Consider the following 18,936-nt stretch of genomic DNA (forward strand, 5'->3'; position numbering starts at 1 on the left):
TTCTGCTCAGTATTCTGAGATTGTGGGAATCAAATGAGCTTAAGAATTTTCTAGTGTCATGTTTTCTTCAGGTGAATTCTGAAAAAGATGGTTAGTATTTTAAAAACTGTCTCCATTATTGTCTCTATTGAATTTTTCACTTTCTCACAGGTTTTGATTATTTTGAAGCTAGTGCCAAAGAAAACATCAACGTAAGGCAGGTGTTTGAGCGTCTGGTGGATATAATCTGTGAAAAGATGTCGGAGAGTATAGAATCAGACCCTTCCAGGGGCACTTCTGGAAGGAGCATGCGACTCACAGACAATCCACCCCCTTTGCAGCAGAACTGCTCGTGTTAGTGGCCTTTCTTGCTGAGAAATGTCCTTCTCCTTTCCTGACTAAATTTTATCTTTTCATTTGTGGTTGTGCATTATTGTGTAGTCCAAAGGCAGAAGCCTCTGTTGTAGGAAACTGGTATGTTTGTTTAATGTGTTAGAGTGTTAATATTATATTTCTTCATCCAATAATTTAAAAAGCAAAAATCTGAATAAATATTGTAAGTGCACCTAGTGTTAATGTGAGTTACACTGAAGAAAAAGAATTGTATAGCGTTGCAAATGTTATTTCCACACAGAATGTTGCATTTTTAATTATAAATTCCTCCACTGCAGAAAGAGGTGTTTTGTCAAGAACAGCAGGAAACATAAAAACCAATTAGAAGGGACCAGGTCTAAAAGAAAATGAGGGAAGAAAATCTCCTGTAAAGCAAGAATATGCTTTTTTTTTTTTTTTTTGCATTTAAAAAAAAGAAAATCAGTCCCCAGATATTTTGAGCGTAATTGTTGCTGTCCTTTAGACATGGACCTCAGTTTTTCTGTAGGATGGCGAAGAAAACAGTGCATTTCTGTTTGACAGTTTGAGGTCCTCCGGAGAGCAAAGAGGAGCGGGGGGTGGATTTCGTGTCAGGGCTCTAAATAGAGGAAGAGCACATGGAGGAATAAAAGCTGCCAGGCAGGGAAGGAGGAGGAGAAGGCCTTGGCAGCCGTACCTGCCTTACCCTCTGCTCTTGGCTGGTGCTGGGTGAAGGAGCAAGAGCCCTTCCAGGGGCTGCCCTTGCCTGTAAACTTCACAGTCACCAGTAACAGCTTGGGGAGTGCTGGGGGTGTCGCTGTGTCTGTCACCTTCCTGTCCCTAATTGTTTGTTTCTCGAAGCCCAAGAGCCGACTGTTCTGCAGCTCTTCTCCTGTATCCTGTAGTTTTATCTCTCCAGGTTTGGATCTGCTCTGATCAGCTGCTTGATGGTGGATTTGTTGCAGGATGGAGGAAAGAGGGAATGGGCTGCATGCTTAGCTGGAGGCAAAATCTGACATGTAAGACTTGGAACAGCACTGTCTCAGAAAGATAAAAATACCAGGAGCCAAAGTGTGAGTGTTGGCAAATATTAGTGCCAATATTATTAGATCTTCTTTCTGCATTTTGTTGTTGATTTATTTTTTTAATTTTGTGCTGGATGGGTGCATGTGTAGGAATAGTTTTTATGGTCTCAGATTCAACCTTAGAAAAGGAAGGTTGATAAAACATAACAGCAAATGAAAAATGGCAAAGATGTCCTGTCAGAGTTATTCTGTGGATGTTTTGCTGCATCATTCTTTGAAGGGAGGAACAATTTTTAATACTTAACATCTAAAATATTATTATACTGCCAACATCTCTAAAATGACAAAACTTCTACGTCTGTGTGTAGAACTCTGTGTGCATTAGCCACACGCAGAGCTTGTATTTCTCTGAAATATATGGAAGAACTGCTTTTGCCAGTCTGTGAAATTACCTACACAGTATGCCTTTGTGATCACACACCCCGCTCCAAACAGTGATTGCAAATTGTGTCTGTAAATGTAAATTAGGTGGAAACGGAGAGTTTGCTGTCTTAAGGTGAAAATTCTGAAAAGTTTTATGGCTTTACTTTAGGCCTATGAACTCCTCTGAGACTTTCTGGTGTCAGAAACCGGAGTCGAGTATCTGCCCACTGCACTGTAATTTGTTGGATCATGACACTAGCAAATGCTTTTGTAATTTTGTTCTGTTTTGTCTCAAAGTGTAATAGTTCTAAAAAAAAAAAAAAAAAAAAAAAAGCACAGTATTTTGGAGAAAACTGCAACTATACTGACATAGTGTGGGCTCATTGTGCTAAAGGCTTGATCCCTTTGTATGTTGCTTTCAGAAATCTTTCCTGTGACAAATTTTGGGTGTGTGTGATCTAGCACTGAAAGTGTGATTTGTGCAGTGCTAGGAATGTGGTTATTGTATCTAAACCCCTGAAACTGCAAAATAAAGAAAAATGTCATCACCGGGTGTGGCCAGAGAACTTGTGTGAGCTGTGTTACCAGCATATTGGGCAATTGAGTGCAGGTATAAAGGTCTCTCTTTAATGCTTTTCAAATACTCCACTGATCTTTTTTGACAGGGTGATGATCCTTGAGCCCAGCAATCAGGAATCACTATGGGAACTTAAAACAGAGTGAAGAAAAGGATTATTTGGGCAATAAATGTGCAGTGCAGTGTTCTAATTGTAGCAGAAGCAGATTTTAGGGCAAACAGTGTAACTAGCAAAAAGAAATAAAAAAATTCCACAGCAGGGAGCGATGATTTTGAGCTGTGCAGGTATAATGGAGTACCTCAGTGCAAATAATGATTTTTCAGCTCAGCAACTCAATGGTAAAAGAAAATGGATTCAGCAGAAGTGGAATTTCAATTTTTTTGTTTTACTTACTTTTTTTTCCTAGCAAAAAAGACCTTTCCCTTTTCTACCCAATACATAATTGTGTTCCATCGTGTTTCTAGTCATGTCAGATTTTTTTTTTTTTTAAGAAGAATACAGGTACCCTTCCAGGCCTTTCAAGCTAGGATGGGCAGAATTGTTTGTTACAGGACAAGCCAGCAAGTAGCTACATGGCAGTATAGTCCGAGGAACTGGAAAAGACAGTTAGGAATTCTACCCTGCCCTATATTGTGTACATGCAGAAACCTGGTGTTTGGTTCAGAAATCCTGCAGAGTTTGTTTCAAATAAGGAATCAAATCATCACAGGCAACTGACAAACCTCTCCATTAATATACATTTTACATCACACATTTGTATTAAAAGCTGTGAATGAATATGGAGAAAGCCTTAGGTGGCATGCAGCTGATTTCAGCATCACCAGTGAGTCAACCAATAGTAACTGTTACTTGTATTAACTGGTAATGTTACCGTAAATTCGGTCTCAAAAGAACCCCCTAAGACTTAGTTTGAAGTTTTAGAAGGCAGGCATTCTTTATTGCTGCGCTGGATGCAGCGGGGGTCATTCCACCTAACATGCATGCACTAAAACAAAAATTCATCCTTTATATACGTTAAAGACATGAATATTCATACATTTTCCAAGAATTCTCCACCTTTCTGCCTATCTATTACATTTACATAATGCTGGCCTTGCAAAACTACACTATGCATGCGTGGGGGTCTTGGGTGGTCGTCAGTGGTTGGTTAGGGAGTTAGCCCCCTACTCCTTTTTCTCTTTTATGGTCATGAGCCTTTTGAGGACAATTTCTTCTCTTTGGATATTTCCCAACTCTGTTGTCCAGCCAAGCTGTTCTTTCTTATCTGCCCCGTTTGAGCATTTCTGACAGGATGTATCTATTCTCAAGGTTAGGATATTTAATCACTCCGGCCTTGTTAAACACAAACTTAAACATTGTTCTTGACATTTAAGGTATAATTCACTATAAGGTATAATCACTAATTGTTACAGGCCTCAACTTGCAGGCATCAGCTAGCAGGCATCAGTAAGAGGTAATGGCAGAATGCAAGACAGAAATTTGTCAGGGGAAGGGAAATAACAGACCGAAGACAAAACCAAAACTCTTGTACAGAGCCTTCTATTTGACTGGCAGTGGCCTAGGATAGTAGTATTGATAAAACAGTACGGTTACAAGATAAAAAAGGGGTACTAGAATGTGAAAGGAAAGCGGTGACTGTTCTTCACAAGCTTCTCTCCATGACTTGTACAATACAGCACTGCCTGCGCAGTTCTGAAGGAAAAGTTACATGGGAAGCTCTGAGTTAGAGATGGGTGTTGGCTTCCATCTTGTGGAGAAATAAAGCACTAAAATATCAGGCAGACATCCAGTCTCAATTATTGTCCCTGTATCTGACAGCCCCCCCTCATTTGTATTAGCCTCTGATCCCTTAACTTAGCTCTCATCATCTCTTTTGTAGTCAACGTACTTACACACATGCACAAAATAACAGCACTGGTATTACAGGAGTAGCAGAAAACTGAACTGATGTGGAACAATGCGAAATGGATATGATAAATACCATGGCAAGCTTCCTAACAGCTCTCAAATCATTACAAGAAAGGATCTTGGCATTGTATGCCATGTGGAAATGCCAGCTTCAGAGTTTTAAGACAAGAGGAAAAGCAGCATTCCTGTTGTCAAGACTTGAAATTGCTACATCTGAACTACACTTGCATAGGGGAAAAAGGTTTGCTCACAAATTGGAAAATGCTGAGACCCACTGAACTGCAAAGAGTAGGCTGTATCAAGAGTAAACACTATCTTTTCTGTTAAATATTCATGAGTACAAACTTCAAGCTATTAGGGATACCATCATAGGAAGAAAAAAACTTTAAAAATCACCAGTCAACAGTAAGCGAGTACTGGATCTCTCAAAAGACCAGCAGTACTTCTGGCTGAAATAAAATTGCAAATTTAAGTCCCGCTCACTTAAGTGCTGACAAATACCAGCCGAAAGCTAGTTTTGCTAGCAAATCAACAGTGCGGTCCGGCGGTTTGAACCCTAAGAATAGTCATATTTCTTTAAACTGATTCAATGTGGTTAGCGTTTGGCTTTTCCAACGACCGCTGAGGGAGCCCGATGACTACGCTCCCGTTTCTTCGCGCCAAGTTTCGGTCTCGAGTTCAGCGCCGGTCCCGGAGCTACGCCCGGCTGCCGGCGATGGTGGCGCGGCAGCCGGCCTTGCAGACGGACCCTTGGCCGTGGCCCCGCACGGGCTCGTTTCCCAGCTGTACCGGGAGGACCGGCCGCGCCTCCGCCGCCAACGCGAGGGGGCGGCCGCGGCCACACCCTGCGCAGAGGGGACTGCGCGTGACACGCCGCCGCGGGCAGCTTGCGCGAGCTGATTGGTCCTGTCAGAACTGAGCGACAGCTACTCGGACCAATAGTTAAAGGAATTAAGATGAAGGCTGGTCTCCACCAACCGGAGGTTGGACTATTCCAATACAAGAGCGGGGGGAACAGGTAACACGGCTGGCGGGCATAAATGTCGGAACGTGACGGCACAGAGACGACTTCCCGGGGTCTGGCTCTGTTCTTCTGTCTGTCTCTTCTCGCTCTGATTTCTCTGTCCTCTCTGTCTGATTTCTGAAAGGGGCTGCGTTTCCTTCCGTCTCTCTCCCCATCTATGGTTTCCCCCGCCCCTCCCACGCCACCATCATTCTCTCCACCAATCAGCGCCTCCCCCGACAAAGTGACGGCTTGCGATTGGTCCGTTTCCTCCACCTGGCACCGCGGTGGGCGCTGACTGGTGCGGTCCGGCGCCGTCGCGACCGTCACCGCTACTTCCTCGTGCGGCGGAAGCTGGACGGGTTCGCGGCGGGGCGGGGGCGGCCGGCGGCGGCCGGCGCATGCGCAGACTCGCAGCCGCCTTCGCACGGAGGGGCCGAGCAGCGCGGGCGGCGGCGGCGGCGGCGGCGGGGGCCCGCGGCCTGGCGGGGCGCGGCCGGCCGGTGAGTGCCGTTGCCCAGCCGCGGTGGTGTGTTGCGGCCGCCGCCATGCCCGGTAGGAATAAGGCGACGTCCAGCTACAGCTCGCCGGAGCTGGCGGTGGGTCAGCAGGCCGGGGAGGGCGGCCGTGACGCCAGAGGCCGCTCGCCTCACGGGGAAGAGGAAGATCACGGAGCCGTCAGTCCCGGCGCCAACCTCGGAGACCCCGACATCGTCAAGTCCCCCAGCGACCCCAAGCAGTACCGGTGAGGGCCGGCGGCGTCGAGTCTTTCCCCCGCCCCGAGGCCGTTGGCCCGGGAAGGCTTAAGAGGCGGGAGGGTGGGGGGAGGCCGAGCCGCTGCCGTTGAGGCAGCCCTGGGGTGGGCCGGGGCTTCCCCCCGGCCCCGACCTGCCCACGGAAATGCAGCCTCGGGCGGCGGGAGGAGGTGGGTGCGGGAGCGTGCGGCGCTGGGCGGCAGCCTGCCCCGTGTCCCCGGCGCGCCGGGGCTTGAAGCCGGGCTCGTCATGGGGACCGGGGAGTTAGGGGCCTCTCTGTGACAAATGGAGAGTGGGGGTTCACGGGTGTGTTTCTTCTGAAGACGGGCCGTCTGGTTTGTGTACAGTAACAGGCTCGGGGCTTGTACGGAAAGAAAAAAAAATCAGTACTGTTCAAAGACTGCTGTGACACTGTTTTCGAGGCACAGCAATATTGGATTGCTAGTTTGCACTCCTCGTCCAGGCAGCTCGGTTCCAAAAGCGTTAAACTGAAGTGTGAAATGCAGTTGAAGTATTACAGAGCAGATACCAACTTTAAAAAGGTCTGTTACTCTTCCCATTTTAGATGAGCTTCCGAGTTTTAACGCAAATATGCCTCCGAGTTGCGACAAAAATTACTTTTGTGCTGCCGTTTTGCTTGTTCTTTCATTTATATATTTCTGAGTAATACCTCTGAGAAGTGCAGAAAAAAATCACTTTCTGTGAGTGCAGCCCACAGTGTCTCTGTGAGGCAGTGAGGGGCTCGGCTGAGAATGGCAGCAGAGGTTGAGCTCTTGGGATGCTGTAAGGCAGTCATTCTTGAAGGGACACTATTATAACTTCTTTCTGTTAGGCAGAAGATTGTTCAGCCCTTGTTAGAGCTGCTTTTTTTATCTTTACTTTTCATGATGTCTAATCTGCGCAGCCAGTGGAGAATCTGCCTAAGCCTGGAACTGAGTTTTGGATTTGCAGTGACATTGGTTGACAGTGAAATTCCCTGCTGGCTGCGTGAAGAGGACAGTGCCCATTGGCTTAGGGAGAAACTTGCTCCCTCCCTTCTTGCCCTACTTCCTTGCTGCTTCCTCTGGATCTCTGCCTGCCTTTCCTGCTGGTAATCTTACTCATGCTACTTTGCAGGAGGCTCATCTTCCTGCAGAGTTCATGGTTACAGAGACTGTCAGCTTAGGAAACTTCTGCCTTTACTACCTGAAGCAGCACAGTGATGAAGTTTGGGAAGTCCATTGAAAACCATCGCTGGCTATCTATTTTCAGGCTCAGGAACCTCCTCTGCATGTAGAAAATTGGAGAGTATTTGCTTATAGCATAAGATAAACTAATACCAACATCTTCCAGAAATCCTACTCTCTATGCTTAACAGATGTTTTTTTCACTTGGAAGCAGAGCCACATCTTTTCAGAGTGATTTCCATTTATGGGAAGTGAGCCTTGCACAGAACAGACACAGATGTTACCCTTAGGAGGGAGAACTTCAGTGTGGATGGAAGTAAAGCATACCTACGTCTACTAACTATATACCAAACCTCCTAAGTACATGTAATGGCAGGTGATTTGATGATGCATATACGCTTTTTTTATCTGTTCATGCCTCAGTGATGCTTTGTACTTGCAGACCAGTCACAGTGGGCTTAATAGTGACATCAGTCTTAGAATATAACATTTTCCACTAAGTTATCTTCTTAAATACAGTGATGATAAAACCAAAGGAGTTCTGACAGAGTTCAGAATGTATTTTCAAAAGTGAGTTTGTTGGGACAAAAATTATCGTCATAATGAAAGGTGGTTTTCTTCATTAGAGTGGGAAGTTATCTTTCCCAAAATGTATGTTTTATTTAAATTCATTCATATATGGAATCTCATGGGCTTGTATTGCTTGTTTCAATTTCCAAAATTACCCCAAACATTTCTCTAAGTGTTTACCATGCATTGATATGTATTTCAATATTTACTTAACAGCTACACAATTATTGATATAAGAAAAAAACTGTGTGTGAGAACAATCCTGTTTAAACTTTTCCAGGATGTTTAAACAGTATTTTTAAGAATTTTAATTTTATATTTAAACCTTATTTGTATCAATGCCTGTATAGTACTTCAAAACAGCAACTGGACTATGCTTGCTTCTGTTCCTGCATTATGTGATTGTATTTTTTGTACTGTATTTTGCATACTAATTGATACTTATGTATTGATTACACTTGTTCTTTTCCATTGGACTGAAACATGGAAAAAGTAAAGAACACCCATGTCAGTTGGTGCTTCTGCTCAGTATAACCTAAACTGTTCTAGATTCTCCTGGAGTGAAATCTGATAGCCTTCAACAGTGGCTTGGTTCAGTTGTTGTCTTACTACCGGATGCTTTCTGTCCTAGTATGTAGCACCCACAAGTCTGAAGATGAGCAATGTAAAATTAGTATCATCTGCTCCATTAGTTTAATTGGAGGTACGTGGAAAGGATCAACCAGAGCTACCGGATACATCTGGCTAAACAGCTTTATGGCAAGTCGTTCTGCAAGAACAGCACTGTTCTGTTCTCTGCTTTCCATGACTATCTGTTGATCACTGGGAAGCCAGTGTTCTTTATGGGCCATGAACACCTGAAGACAGCGGTTGTATGCAGAGGTGAAGATGATGATGCTTGTGCTGGAAGATGTGCTTATAGCAACGTTGACTTGTCGCTGTCTGGGGCTGGTCCTCCAGGAGCTGAAGTGCCTGTGTGTACAGTATGTTTATTTTCTAGGACCCCTGCTGTGCATTCAAAAGTGCTGCAGCTGCATAATGTGACATATGTATGTGATGCAAACAGGCTTTCAGAATGTGTGGATGAATAACTTTGTACCCAGACATTAGCGTGAATCTAATACTATCTGTACCTCCTGCAGTTAGTCATGGCATGTCTGTGAGTTACACACTATGTGCTGTAGTTTGAATGAGCAAAAATGCACTTGTGCGTTCAATTGGAACAAATTTGTACTGCTCAGTGGTCCTGCAGCAAGCAAAATGTGTGTTAAAGCTTATGAAACCGTGGCCCTGAGTAAGTGCTATCAGTGCCTGTTGAATGAGTGGCCATAATTCATAAATTTAACACAACTATTAACCATTTGTTCTTTAGTTTTTTTCATAGACTTGGTAGTCTGAGAAGTGTGGCTTTTTTCTTTGGCTTAGAACTGCTTAAATCTTGTCACAGCACCTCCTTTATCCCTTTCTTCCAAATATGTCCCGATGAAATTCAGGTGGGAGAGAAGTACTCTGAGTAACTTGTTTCCAAGCTGGTCTGCAGTTTGCACAGCCATAGCCAGTGGCCTGCAGCTCTAGTAAAAAGCAAAACTTACACTGACTTCATATTTTTGATTGGAATATTGATAATAACACATGCTTTTATTGCTGGGAAATGTTGAAATTGCATAATGATAACCATGAAAGAAACACGTGAGAAATTTCTTGTGAGAAACTTGGGGAACCATGGAGCTGGAAAACACACAATGTGCATTTTGTTTTTCTTTTGGGTACTTACCATAGAGCTTGAGCTGGAAATCTGCTTTGAACATTCTGCTACCTAATTGTAACAGTGGCCACACTGCAAAGTTCTGATCTGGTATAAACTTGCTCTGTAACTCAGATTTTTCTGGGAGCGTGGGATGTGACCATGGGTTTGTTTTAGACTAGTTTGTTTGTTTGTTTGGTTTTTTTTCTGGATCAGGTACCACCTGTCTATATCACAGTAGTTCTCAGGTTGAATCAAGTATTTTCTGGATCCAGCATTCCTTTCTTTTGTTGTACGAGCCAGTGAAAGCTCCTGGGAAGGGTGCTCTGGCTAATTGGACAAATTGTGACTTTCTATTCCAAATCTGATGGGAAACAAATACTACTGAGAGATCTTGTAGTGCAGAGCATTGGTGCTTGCAGTCCTTAGTCTAAAAAGTTGTAGAATGGTGCTGGATAGAGGGCACACACATATATAAGAAATCCTCTGTATGTATACACATACACAGAAAAATCTGTCTATATTATAGCTTCTTGATAGTAACTCTACCAACCGACTGTGACTTATTTTATTAAGCCTGCAGAGGAGATATTTCCTTTCTAACACATGCCTGTTACATCTGTGGACATAGTTTAATAGAAAGCATTGATAAAATCAAGTAAAATAAAATGAAGTCTCTGAGGCCTGTGTAGAGGCAAAGACTAAGATCTTAATTCTGTCACATAATATATGTTTCCAAGAGCCTGACAAGCATAACAGACTGTTAGAGTTTGCCTGTTTTGAGTACGTGGAAGTTTTCTCTGAGTGAGTGCTAGAAGCTTAAATATTTCAGAAAGAGAGAAATAAAAGCCCAAATCGGTTCCCCTGACCTTCTGGGGAGAAGGGCTTCTGCTACTACCTTGAATTGTTTCTTTCTTATTCATGTAGCTGTTGAATAGCTCGAGTGTTTTTACTTTCCCACTACAAAACTGCTCACCTTCTTAGTTACCGTTAGATTTTCATTAGGAAGTCTCAGTTGAAGACAACAGAACTATTATAGGAAATACATTTTCACGATTCTGAAAATTGAAATTTGGGAAGTGAGCATATTCATTGCAAATAATTATTCTTTCAGGTATATCAAACTGCAAAATGGCTTATGTGCACTTTTGATTTCGGATTTGAATTACTTGGATGGTGCCCCAGCTGCTTTATCTTCAGAGGAGGAAGATGAGGAGGAGGATGATGATGAATCTGAGGAGGAAAGTGATGAAGATGATGACTCTGGAGCTGAGATTGAAGATGGTAGAGAAGGTTTCGATGATGAGGACTGTGATGAGGGGGATGAGGGTGAGGACAATGACGGAGATAACGAGGATTTCAATGATCCTGATGACAGTGAATTAGAAGAGCTAGCTGAAAAAGAAGAGACAAGAAAGAGAGGCTGTACAGAAAAACAGGTATGTACTTAAAGCTGTAGGGTGAAAAGATATATAGTGAGCTTTCTTATGGTCTGAAACCTTGTGATTAGGCATTCAGACTACACCTCCTTTTTATTGTGCCTGTCCTGATTGATTTTTACCTCTGTCATTTTCCTGAAGTGTTTCTTGAAGCAGCTTTTAGTGAGTTTTGTATTTCCTCTAGTCTGCAGCAGCCCTCTGCGTTGCTGTTGGCAGCTTCTCTGATCCCGAAGATCTGCCTGGATTAGCACACTTCCTGGAACATAGTATGTATCTGCTCCTATTTCTTCTCCAGCTTCAGTGCAAAATGAGTGCTATCTACCTCTGAATTTCTGTAGTATTTTAGTCTAATTTCAGCTACCCCAGAGTTTATTTTCGTTAGTTAAAAAATTTGTGTTTTTATAAAAATACTGATTTAGTACTCTTACTATGGGAGAATGTGTCTCATACTCTTTGGCAGGCTGTGCATTAAGGTACACTTTTCTGTTATCCATTAAATGTGAGGGGAAGCATGTTACCTATGGTTTTATAAACTAGGCTGGAGCTACAGACCTTTATCTCTCTAGTAAAAGATGATGAATTAGTAATACAGGCACAGAAACCATGTGAAGTTTCTGGCCAGATGTATCTTAAAATACTATTCTTGACCGATTGAGGCCAATCATGCCTAGAAAGGCACTGTTGTTTCCAGTCTGTCTGGGCCTTCTGCTAAAGGCAGCTTTCACTAGTTATTGGGCAGATTAGAGTCTGTTGCTATTTAGTAGTTAGCCTCTGCGTGTGAGCTGTGGGTCAGTTGTGGGTAACACTGAGCTGAAGAGGGGTTGCTATAGCTGCAATTAATGTCATCAAATTCTTGTCATCTTGGTAATCTTGCTGATTTTTGTTCCAGTGGTTTTTATGGGCAGTTTGAAGTACCCAGATGAGAATGGGTTTGATGCGTTTCTGAAGAAACATGGGGGCAGTGACAATGCTTCAACTGACTGTGAGCGGACAGTCTTCCAGTTTGATGTGCAGAGGAAGTACTTCAAAGAAGCACTTGATAGGTAACTTCATATAAATGGTGATTAGGTGGTAAGAAATGTTTGTATGTGCCTCAGGAAGTTGGGTGTAGCTGTTCAGCTCTTCATTTTGAGGTGATCAAGGCTGTTGCTGAACTTCCACAGGTACTCATACTACCACAGAGGATATTGAATATAAAGAAAATATTATTTCTGTTTGGATATCTTACTGTTTTGTGAGACACTTCCTATGTAGCTGCTGTGTGATTACTTAGGATCTATGTAAGTCTTAATGCTTATAGCTTTTTGATTGTTTTACCACCCTTAAACTAGTAGCATTGATGACAGGCGAAATCTTATGCAGTGTGGCAACTGTTCTCCCAGAATCCCAGTGACTCATCCTTTGACATATCTGTCTGGATAGAGTTAGTGGGGTTTTTTAAATCTTTGTTTTTTGTTCCAAGACTAATTCATGAAAGTAGGTAGAAGGGCAGCCTTGAAAGTTATGGTACAATGTGTGCCTCAGAAGGGTACGTTTAACCCCATCCAGGTTATTCAGTCAAGTATTTTTTGTCAGAAGGTATTTAACTTGCTGTTTTGTGCTGTGGGATATGTTAGTACAACAGAGCTCCACCTGTTGGCATGGTTTCCTTCAGTGAGAAGAAATTAATTATTCGTAGGGGCATGTCAGCTGAGGTTCTTGATGCTGTAAAATAGGAGGAGAGTAGACTCCACTATGATCAAAATACATTCCTGTGATGATGCCAAGGACAAGTCTTGGCACATTTTAGCAAGTACTACCTAAATCTTACTTTACTGGGCCAAATTCAGCTTTCATTTTCAGATTAGTCCAGTTTTTCAAAGTTTAGAAGTTCAAAAGAATCAGAAAATATAATTGCAGTCTGTCGCAACGGCTCACTTAGTGGAGGTGAAACACAGAAATTATGAATTCTGTAGAACAGCATCTAATACAAAGAAGATAGATGGACGTTGCTAATGATTTCTGGTCATTCAAGCACTTATGGATCTAAAGAAATTGAAAGATACCATCTTTCAGTAGACTTTAGCTTCCTGGGTCCTGTTGCCATAGAATTACTGTTAACCTTTTGCTTCAGCAAGTTCAGTGCATCATTAAAAACTCAGCAAATAAAATAGAAATACTAGATTCTCTGGCAGCCTTCTGCAGAGCTTCCATTTCTTGCAGATTTGTCCCTTTCCATTGCTCTGCTCTCTACGAGTACAGGAGAAGATATGTATCGGGATGACAGCACTGACTTTTATAGTAGATAATAAAATTGTATTGGATATAAAACCTTCTGTTTCAGGACATAAATCAACGATTTGTTGCCTGGAGTTAGGACAAAACTTTCCCTATGGTCATGTTGTTCCTAATGAGCAACTGAGGATTTAGTCTGAGGCATCTGATGCTGGTGCCTGTTATAGGCAGGAACTGAACTAGGTGGATCACTTGTCTGATCTGGTATGATCCTTCTTAGGATGTGAAGGCAGATACTCCTGCATCCATTAGTGTCATACCCTACTGTATCCAACCAATTCATTCTTACTCTATGGAGCATGGGAGCCCTGCCCTTTAGTTTTTGATGCTATCACAAAACTGGCTTTTGTCTTTCCTTAGGACAGTCAAGAATTACATAATTTGTAGTAGGACAAGCAACGTTATAAACTAAAAATAGCGGATGTTGGTTTTAGTTGTTGGGGGTTTGCCCTAGCTTAATAGATACTGAAGAAAAGCATATGAATTTTTCTGTTTCATAGGTGGGCACAATTCTTCATTCACCCGCTGATGATCAGGGATGCAATAGACCGAGAAGTCGAGGCTGTAGACAGTGGTAAGAGCATCTTTTTCTGTGTGTTTAGCCCATATTCTTAAAGAAATGAACAGTGAACAACGTGCCTATAGCTCCAGCATAGCCCCAGTGTGTTCTGCAGTCCTCTCTGGAGTTAATACAAGTCAAGGTCACTGTGCTTGTCTCCTTATTGTAATGCCTTAATAGCTACAAATTTGCTTTACAGAAGGAAGTTGAACCTGGCATAGAAGTGAGTGGAGTGTTCACTTGATCTTCTAGTATGTTATGAATAGTTCCAGGCTGCCTATAAAACTTCACTGTTTTAGAAAAGAACTGTTATTGGCACATATACTAGCTGGTTCAAATATGTATTCCAAGTCTTTTTCATCTGTCCTTTGACTCAGAAGACTGAGCAACTTGATCTTTGAATTTAAATAAGTGTCAGTATAAACAAGGACCTGTCTTTTGTGTTAAGGTGTGGTTTCTTCAACAGCTTAAGCCAATTTACGCCTTCACTTGCACAGCCCTTATGCGGATCCACTCCTTCCCTTGTACTGACACTGTAGTAATGAGCTGCCCAGTAAACTGTGTCAGCTTGATGAACTGGCTGCAGAATAACCCAGCCAAAAAGATTATTTTACAGCTGTCCTGTGCATGTTTCCTATTACCAGCAAAATCAGGAACAGGGAAATTCAGTTCGAGAGGGTAAATTCTTGATTTTGGTAGAATCCCATATTTAGATTAGTGTAAACTGATTGTAAAACTGTGTTTCTTGAAACTATCTTCCTCAGCTTTCAATTTCTTATTTCATTATTAGGCTACAAGTTGTTCTTTGTGATATATGGGAGAAGCAGGTTTGTAATTGTTCTCTGGCCCTTTCTTCAGGGCCTGGCCCTGTAGAATATTGATGGCCTTGTGTTCCCATTAAATTTATTGGATTTAGAGGATTCACATGGGACCTGCTGAGCTTTACATGCTTCCCCTCCTTATCCCTTTCTGTACTTTTCAGCAATGAGCTACAGTTTTCCTCATCTCTTGACTTACATTCATTACTGCTAGCAAGTCCTGTTTCTTATCCTATTTCACTACTTCGTCATACATTAAACCAAAACTATTTCAGTCTACATCTGTGTGGTATGTCTCCTTTTCAGTTTGGTGAGGGTTTTTGTTTTGTGGGAACATGACCTCAAATTTTAATGCCTGCTACTGCAAATTCTTTAAATTAACAGAGTATCAGCTAGCAAGACCCTCTGATGCAAACAGAAAGGAGATGCTGTTTGGGAGTCTTGCCAGGCCTGGACATCCTATGAAGAAATTTTTTTGGGGTAAGTTATGAATTTATGGTATGGAGTGGCGGTAATACTTAATTTAACCACTTAAAAGATGCACTAACGTGAGCTATCTTATCACAGCAAACACTAGCCTTGCTCAGAAATACTAGAGCAATTATTCATTTTACAGTAAAATGTTTGGGAATAAAAGCAGCTGTCTGCTTCTTAAGGTACTTGTGTTCTCATACTGCTTTTTGCTGATGTTAAAGCTAGGTTGCCCTGGGCATATAATCATGTAACTTTTGTTAATGTAAAGGTGGTGCTCTCTGAGTCATCTCTGTCTTGCTTAAGCTTGTTTTTTGCTATTAAAATTTCCTGGAAAAATAAACTACTTCTGGATTTGTGACTAAAGAGGCTTTTCAAAGTAAGTAATTCACTGTTGAACTTGCAGAAGTAGATCTTCACAGCCATGTGAGTGGAGCAGAAGGGAAGTTTGTCCTTCCTTGCCTGGACAATACAGAGTCCTAGCTCCCTCACCCTTGTGGTGCTGGTGAGCATGTAAATTGCAGTGTGATGGGTAACAGAGTTAGTCAGCTTTGAAATGTAGATTATTTTTATGACGTTCTGTAATGACATACACTGAACATCACATTTTCCTCTTTTTCCCTCCCCTGTTCTGCAAGTTTCATTGGTGAGGAAATAGCTGGCAACACACAATGAGCTGTGCAGTACATGGTATTGGTGATTTGATAGTGCAGGAGGACTCTGCCCTTCCTTGTCATAGAAATATCAACTGTTCTTATAATAGGAACTAGAAATTGGAAGATATTAAATTTCATTTAACATTCCTTGAAATCCAAATTTCTATTAGGCATTTTTAATGTGCTTACCATGTCTAGACTTAGTGCCAGGGGAGGAAAAGAAATTCTCGGTATAACTGGTCTTGACATAACCAGTGTCTAGATAACTAACCACCTTTTAATGTTTACAGGTAATGCGGATACACTCAAACATGAGCCTAAAATGAATAATATTGATACCTATACCAGACTGAGGGACTTCTGGCAGCGCCATTACTCTGCTCACTATATGACTTTAGTTGTCCAATCTAAAGGTAACGTCAGCTGTTCCTTAAAAACAGGCTCATTGCTGCTGTTGGTGTAGTGCTTTTGGCACCAGCTCAGGTGTAGCCCAAGCTGTTTTAGTGGATTGTCCAGTCCTGCAGGAGGTATTTGTATGTAGATTTTAGCCTGATTTCCAAATGAAACAAGACTTTAGTAATTGTGCTGTGTTATTGTCATCCTGTCACTTCTTGAGAAACTTTGAACTGAAACTGTTGAATAGGTTCCAGATTAACACAGAAGGTAAAATCTCAAAGATATATTTAAAAAATATTGTAGGAATGTAGAGTCAGACCACTTAACTGACTTAATGCTGCTGGTTTCTCTGCCATCAACAGTGAACCTCCACAGAAAATGATGGGGAGACTGAGACTGGGTCTCCCAGATGTCTTGTTCTGTTTGAGGTTCCTTCGAAAGAAGTCTTAAAATAAAACATATTTCTCTAGGAAGAATATAGATTCTAAGGTTTTTTTCCCCCATAGACTGAAAAATTCTGTACAAATGGAATTGAGTTTCATTTCAGCAGAGAACTTTGGGCCTATGTGTAGTTTCTGCTGAGAATAAAAGGAAGAAATTTCTTAGAAGTTAAGCATGTAGCAGAGACCTGTGCTGAAAATAAATAGTTGTGTGGACTGAAGTTAGGTTTGTGCTTAGGGCTTTTGTTGAATGCCAGAACTGATTGGAATTACCATCTGTAAAATGGAGATGGTAATAATAGAGGTGGTAATTCTTTTCTTCTCCTAGGCTTTTATTTTCTGTCTAGACTGTAAACTACTTAGGGCATTGAATGCCTCTTGAATAGTCATTTACATAGTGATATATTGTAATATTTCTTCTGGTCATTGGTAAGAAAATCGAAAATCATGGTAACTGATAACCAGCCAGGTCAACTTTGTGTTTCTATCTCTGTTAAAACAAAAGAAACCATGAATCCTCCAGCCTTGTCTGTTGTTGTAGTTTAGCATATACAGCATCACTCTAGGAATTCAGAGTGCTTGCTTAAACAAGCAATTTCCAATTGGTCGATAAACTTCTGAATCTTGACACATTTTGTTTAGGAAAGAGGATGGGGAGAAGGAATTTTTAGCACTGTGGGACTGCGTTTGGGTGTGAAAACTGATGTGTATATTCTGGACATAGTGATGAAATGAGTCTGCCAAGTACTGGTGATTTTGTAGATCCCGAAGTCAGTAATTTCTTTTTACAATCGCACCAGATACTACTGAACTTTAAATCCCAGTTGTATCAGCCTGAGATTTCAGCACTATATACAAAACCAGAGCCATGATCAAAGATACAGTTCAGTGAATATTAAGAATCAGCTCAAACGAACAGCTTTGAAGCTTACAGTTTAGAACTTAGCAATTTTAAAATATACTGACCTGCAGCCTCTTTAAAATAACTGAACTGGTAAGATAAGATAAAGAATGTGTCTTAGATCTTCAGGAAATTGCATTTCTAGCTTTCTTTTTTTCTCTCCTTATTAGAAACACTGGATACGTTGGAAAAGTGGGTGACAGAAATCTTCTCTGAGATCCCAAATAAGTAAGATTCTTTTGATGCATAAAGGCATTACAAGTTATAAAATTATCTGTTCTTAAATTGATGTTTTTTTAAGAAAATATCCTTTACTGGGAAAACTAAGGAAATTAACATTTGTTAACTAACATCCTTATCCAGAAAAAAAGGGCAACTTTGGAAATTTAAGACTGACATTAATTGTTTCAGGAAGATTTTGTTTATGCTTAACAATTACTTGGCCTGCAAGCTATGTGGTGCTAACTTGCAGCAGTGGTTGCTTAATATGTGCTGATACCTTGATTTTATAATAAATCATTCAAACCTTGATTATAATATTGCATTTCTTATCTTTGCTTTATGTCAAAACTAATTAGCAGCAAAATAAATTAAGACTGTATCTTGAATTTAAGTGTCATTCTGAGGGTAGCAACTGGTTAGAACTTGATCTTTTTTTTTGATAATTCACCCCAGTGTGCTGTCTGAAAAGGGGGTTCTGCAAAAGCTTTACCAACTTGAAAAGCAGTTTATTTCCCCTTTCATTTTCTGCTTTTGCAAGATGTTTATTTCTGTGGTGCATGGAAATGTGCTTGTGAAAGTCTAATGCCAGAGAGAGATACGTTTGTCTCTCCTGACCCCCATCCTTCTGGTTCCTCCTTCCCCACAAGACAGTCCATCAGGATTCTGTGAGCCCAGGGCCAACTCAGGAAGTTGTTTACCGTGCTTGGCTTTCCTTTCCCTGTGAGGGAAGCAAGCTTTTTGTTGTTACTGCCTTGGACAGGAGAGGGAGGAGTTGATGGGGTACCTAAATCTTGAGTAATTACTCTGTTGTGTGATCAGAGTGCAGGTGAATGCCAGGTTGCCTTCCAGTTTGGGCTGGGTGGATCCTGGGCTGCACTCTTTGCTAAGGGCCGTTGTCTGGTGTACTGCCAGTGTTACGCCAGAGCTATGGATGCTTACATCTTGTGATTATCTCAGCATAGCCTTGAATCCTTGCCAGTAACATCACACTTTAATTTTGCTTTTAAGTGGTTTACCCAAACCCAGCTTTGGCCATCTGACTCAGCCTTTTGACACACCAGAATTTCACAAGCTTTACAGAGGTGGGTAAAATAGATTTGTTTAAATATTTTGAATACCTAGCTTCATGTTTTCTCTGCGTGATTCAGATACTTTGTAGAATAATTTTGTGTGGTTCTGAATAACTTTTAACCATTCTTTCTGCATTATGTAAAATTTCTTATTTATGTCTAATCATATGTATTTCTTTTCAATAAAT

General features: G+C 41.6%; 2 protein-coding genes across 3 annotated transcripts in view; both read left to right on the forward strand.

The window, feature by feature from the left end:
* Positions 1 to 2,326, forward strand: part of RAB3B (RAB3B, member RAS oncogene family) — a 59,592-nt gene extending 57,266 nt beyond the window's left edge. For both annotated transcript variants that reach the window (XM_074876059.1, XM_074876060.1), the window contains exon 5: positions 151 to 2,326. In XM_074876059.1, the coding sequence (XP_074732160.1) occupies positions 151 to 338 (188 nt within the window). In that variant the 3' untranslated portion in view covers positions 339 to 2,326. The remainder of the gene's footprint in view (positions 1 to 150) is intronic.
* A 3,358-nt stretch (positions 2,327 to 5,684) lies between these two features.
* NRDC (nardilysin convertase) overlaps positions 5,685 to 18,936 on the forward strand; it is a 29,507-nt gene continuing 16,255 nt past the window's right edge. The window contains exons 1-9 of the mRNA XM_074876061.1: positions 5,685 to 6,012; positions 10,617 to 10,941; positions 11,126 to 11,207; positions 11,831 to 11,984; positions 13,716 to 13,789; positions 14,977 to 15,072; positions 16,010 to 16,132; positions 17,627 to 17,684; positions 18,687 to 18,760. Of these exons, the coding sequence (XP_074732162.1) occupies positions 5,816 to 6,012; positions 10,617 to 10,941; positions 11,126 to 11,207; positions 11,831 to 11,984; positions 13,716 to 13,789; positions 14,977 to 15,072; positions 16,010 to 16,132; positions 17,627 to 17,684; positions 18,687 to 18,760 (1,183 nt within the window). The 5' untranslated portion in view covers positions 5,685 to 5,815. The remainder of the gene's footprint in view (positions 6,013 to 10,616; positions 10,942 to 11,125; positions 11,208 to 11,830; positions 11,985 to 13,715; positions 13,790 to 14,976; positions 15,073 to 16,009; positions 16,133 to 17,626; positions 17,685 to 18,686; positions 18,761 to 18,936) is intronic.

This window comes from Strix uralensis, chromosome 8 (genome assembly GCF_047716275.1).
Source record: "Strix uralensis isolate ZFMK-TIS-50842 chromosome 8, bStrUra1, whole genome shotgun sequence".
In the NCBI taxonomy this organism is placed as follows: domain Eukaryota; kingdom Metazoa; phylum Chordata; class Aves; order Strigiformes; family Strigidae; genus Strix; species Strix uralensis.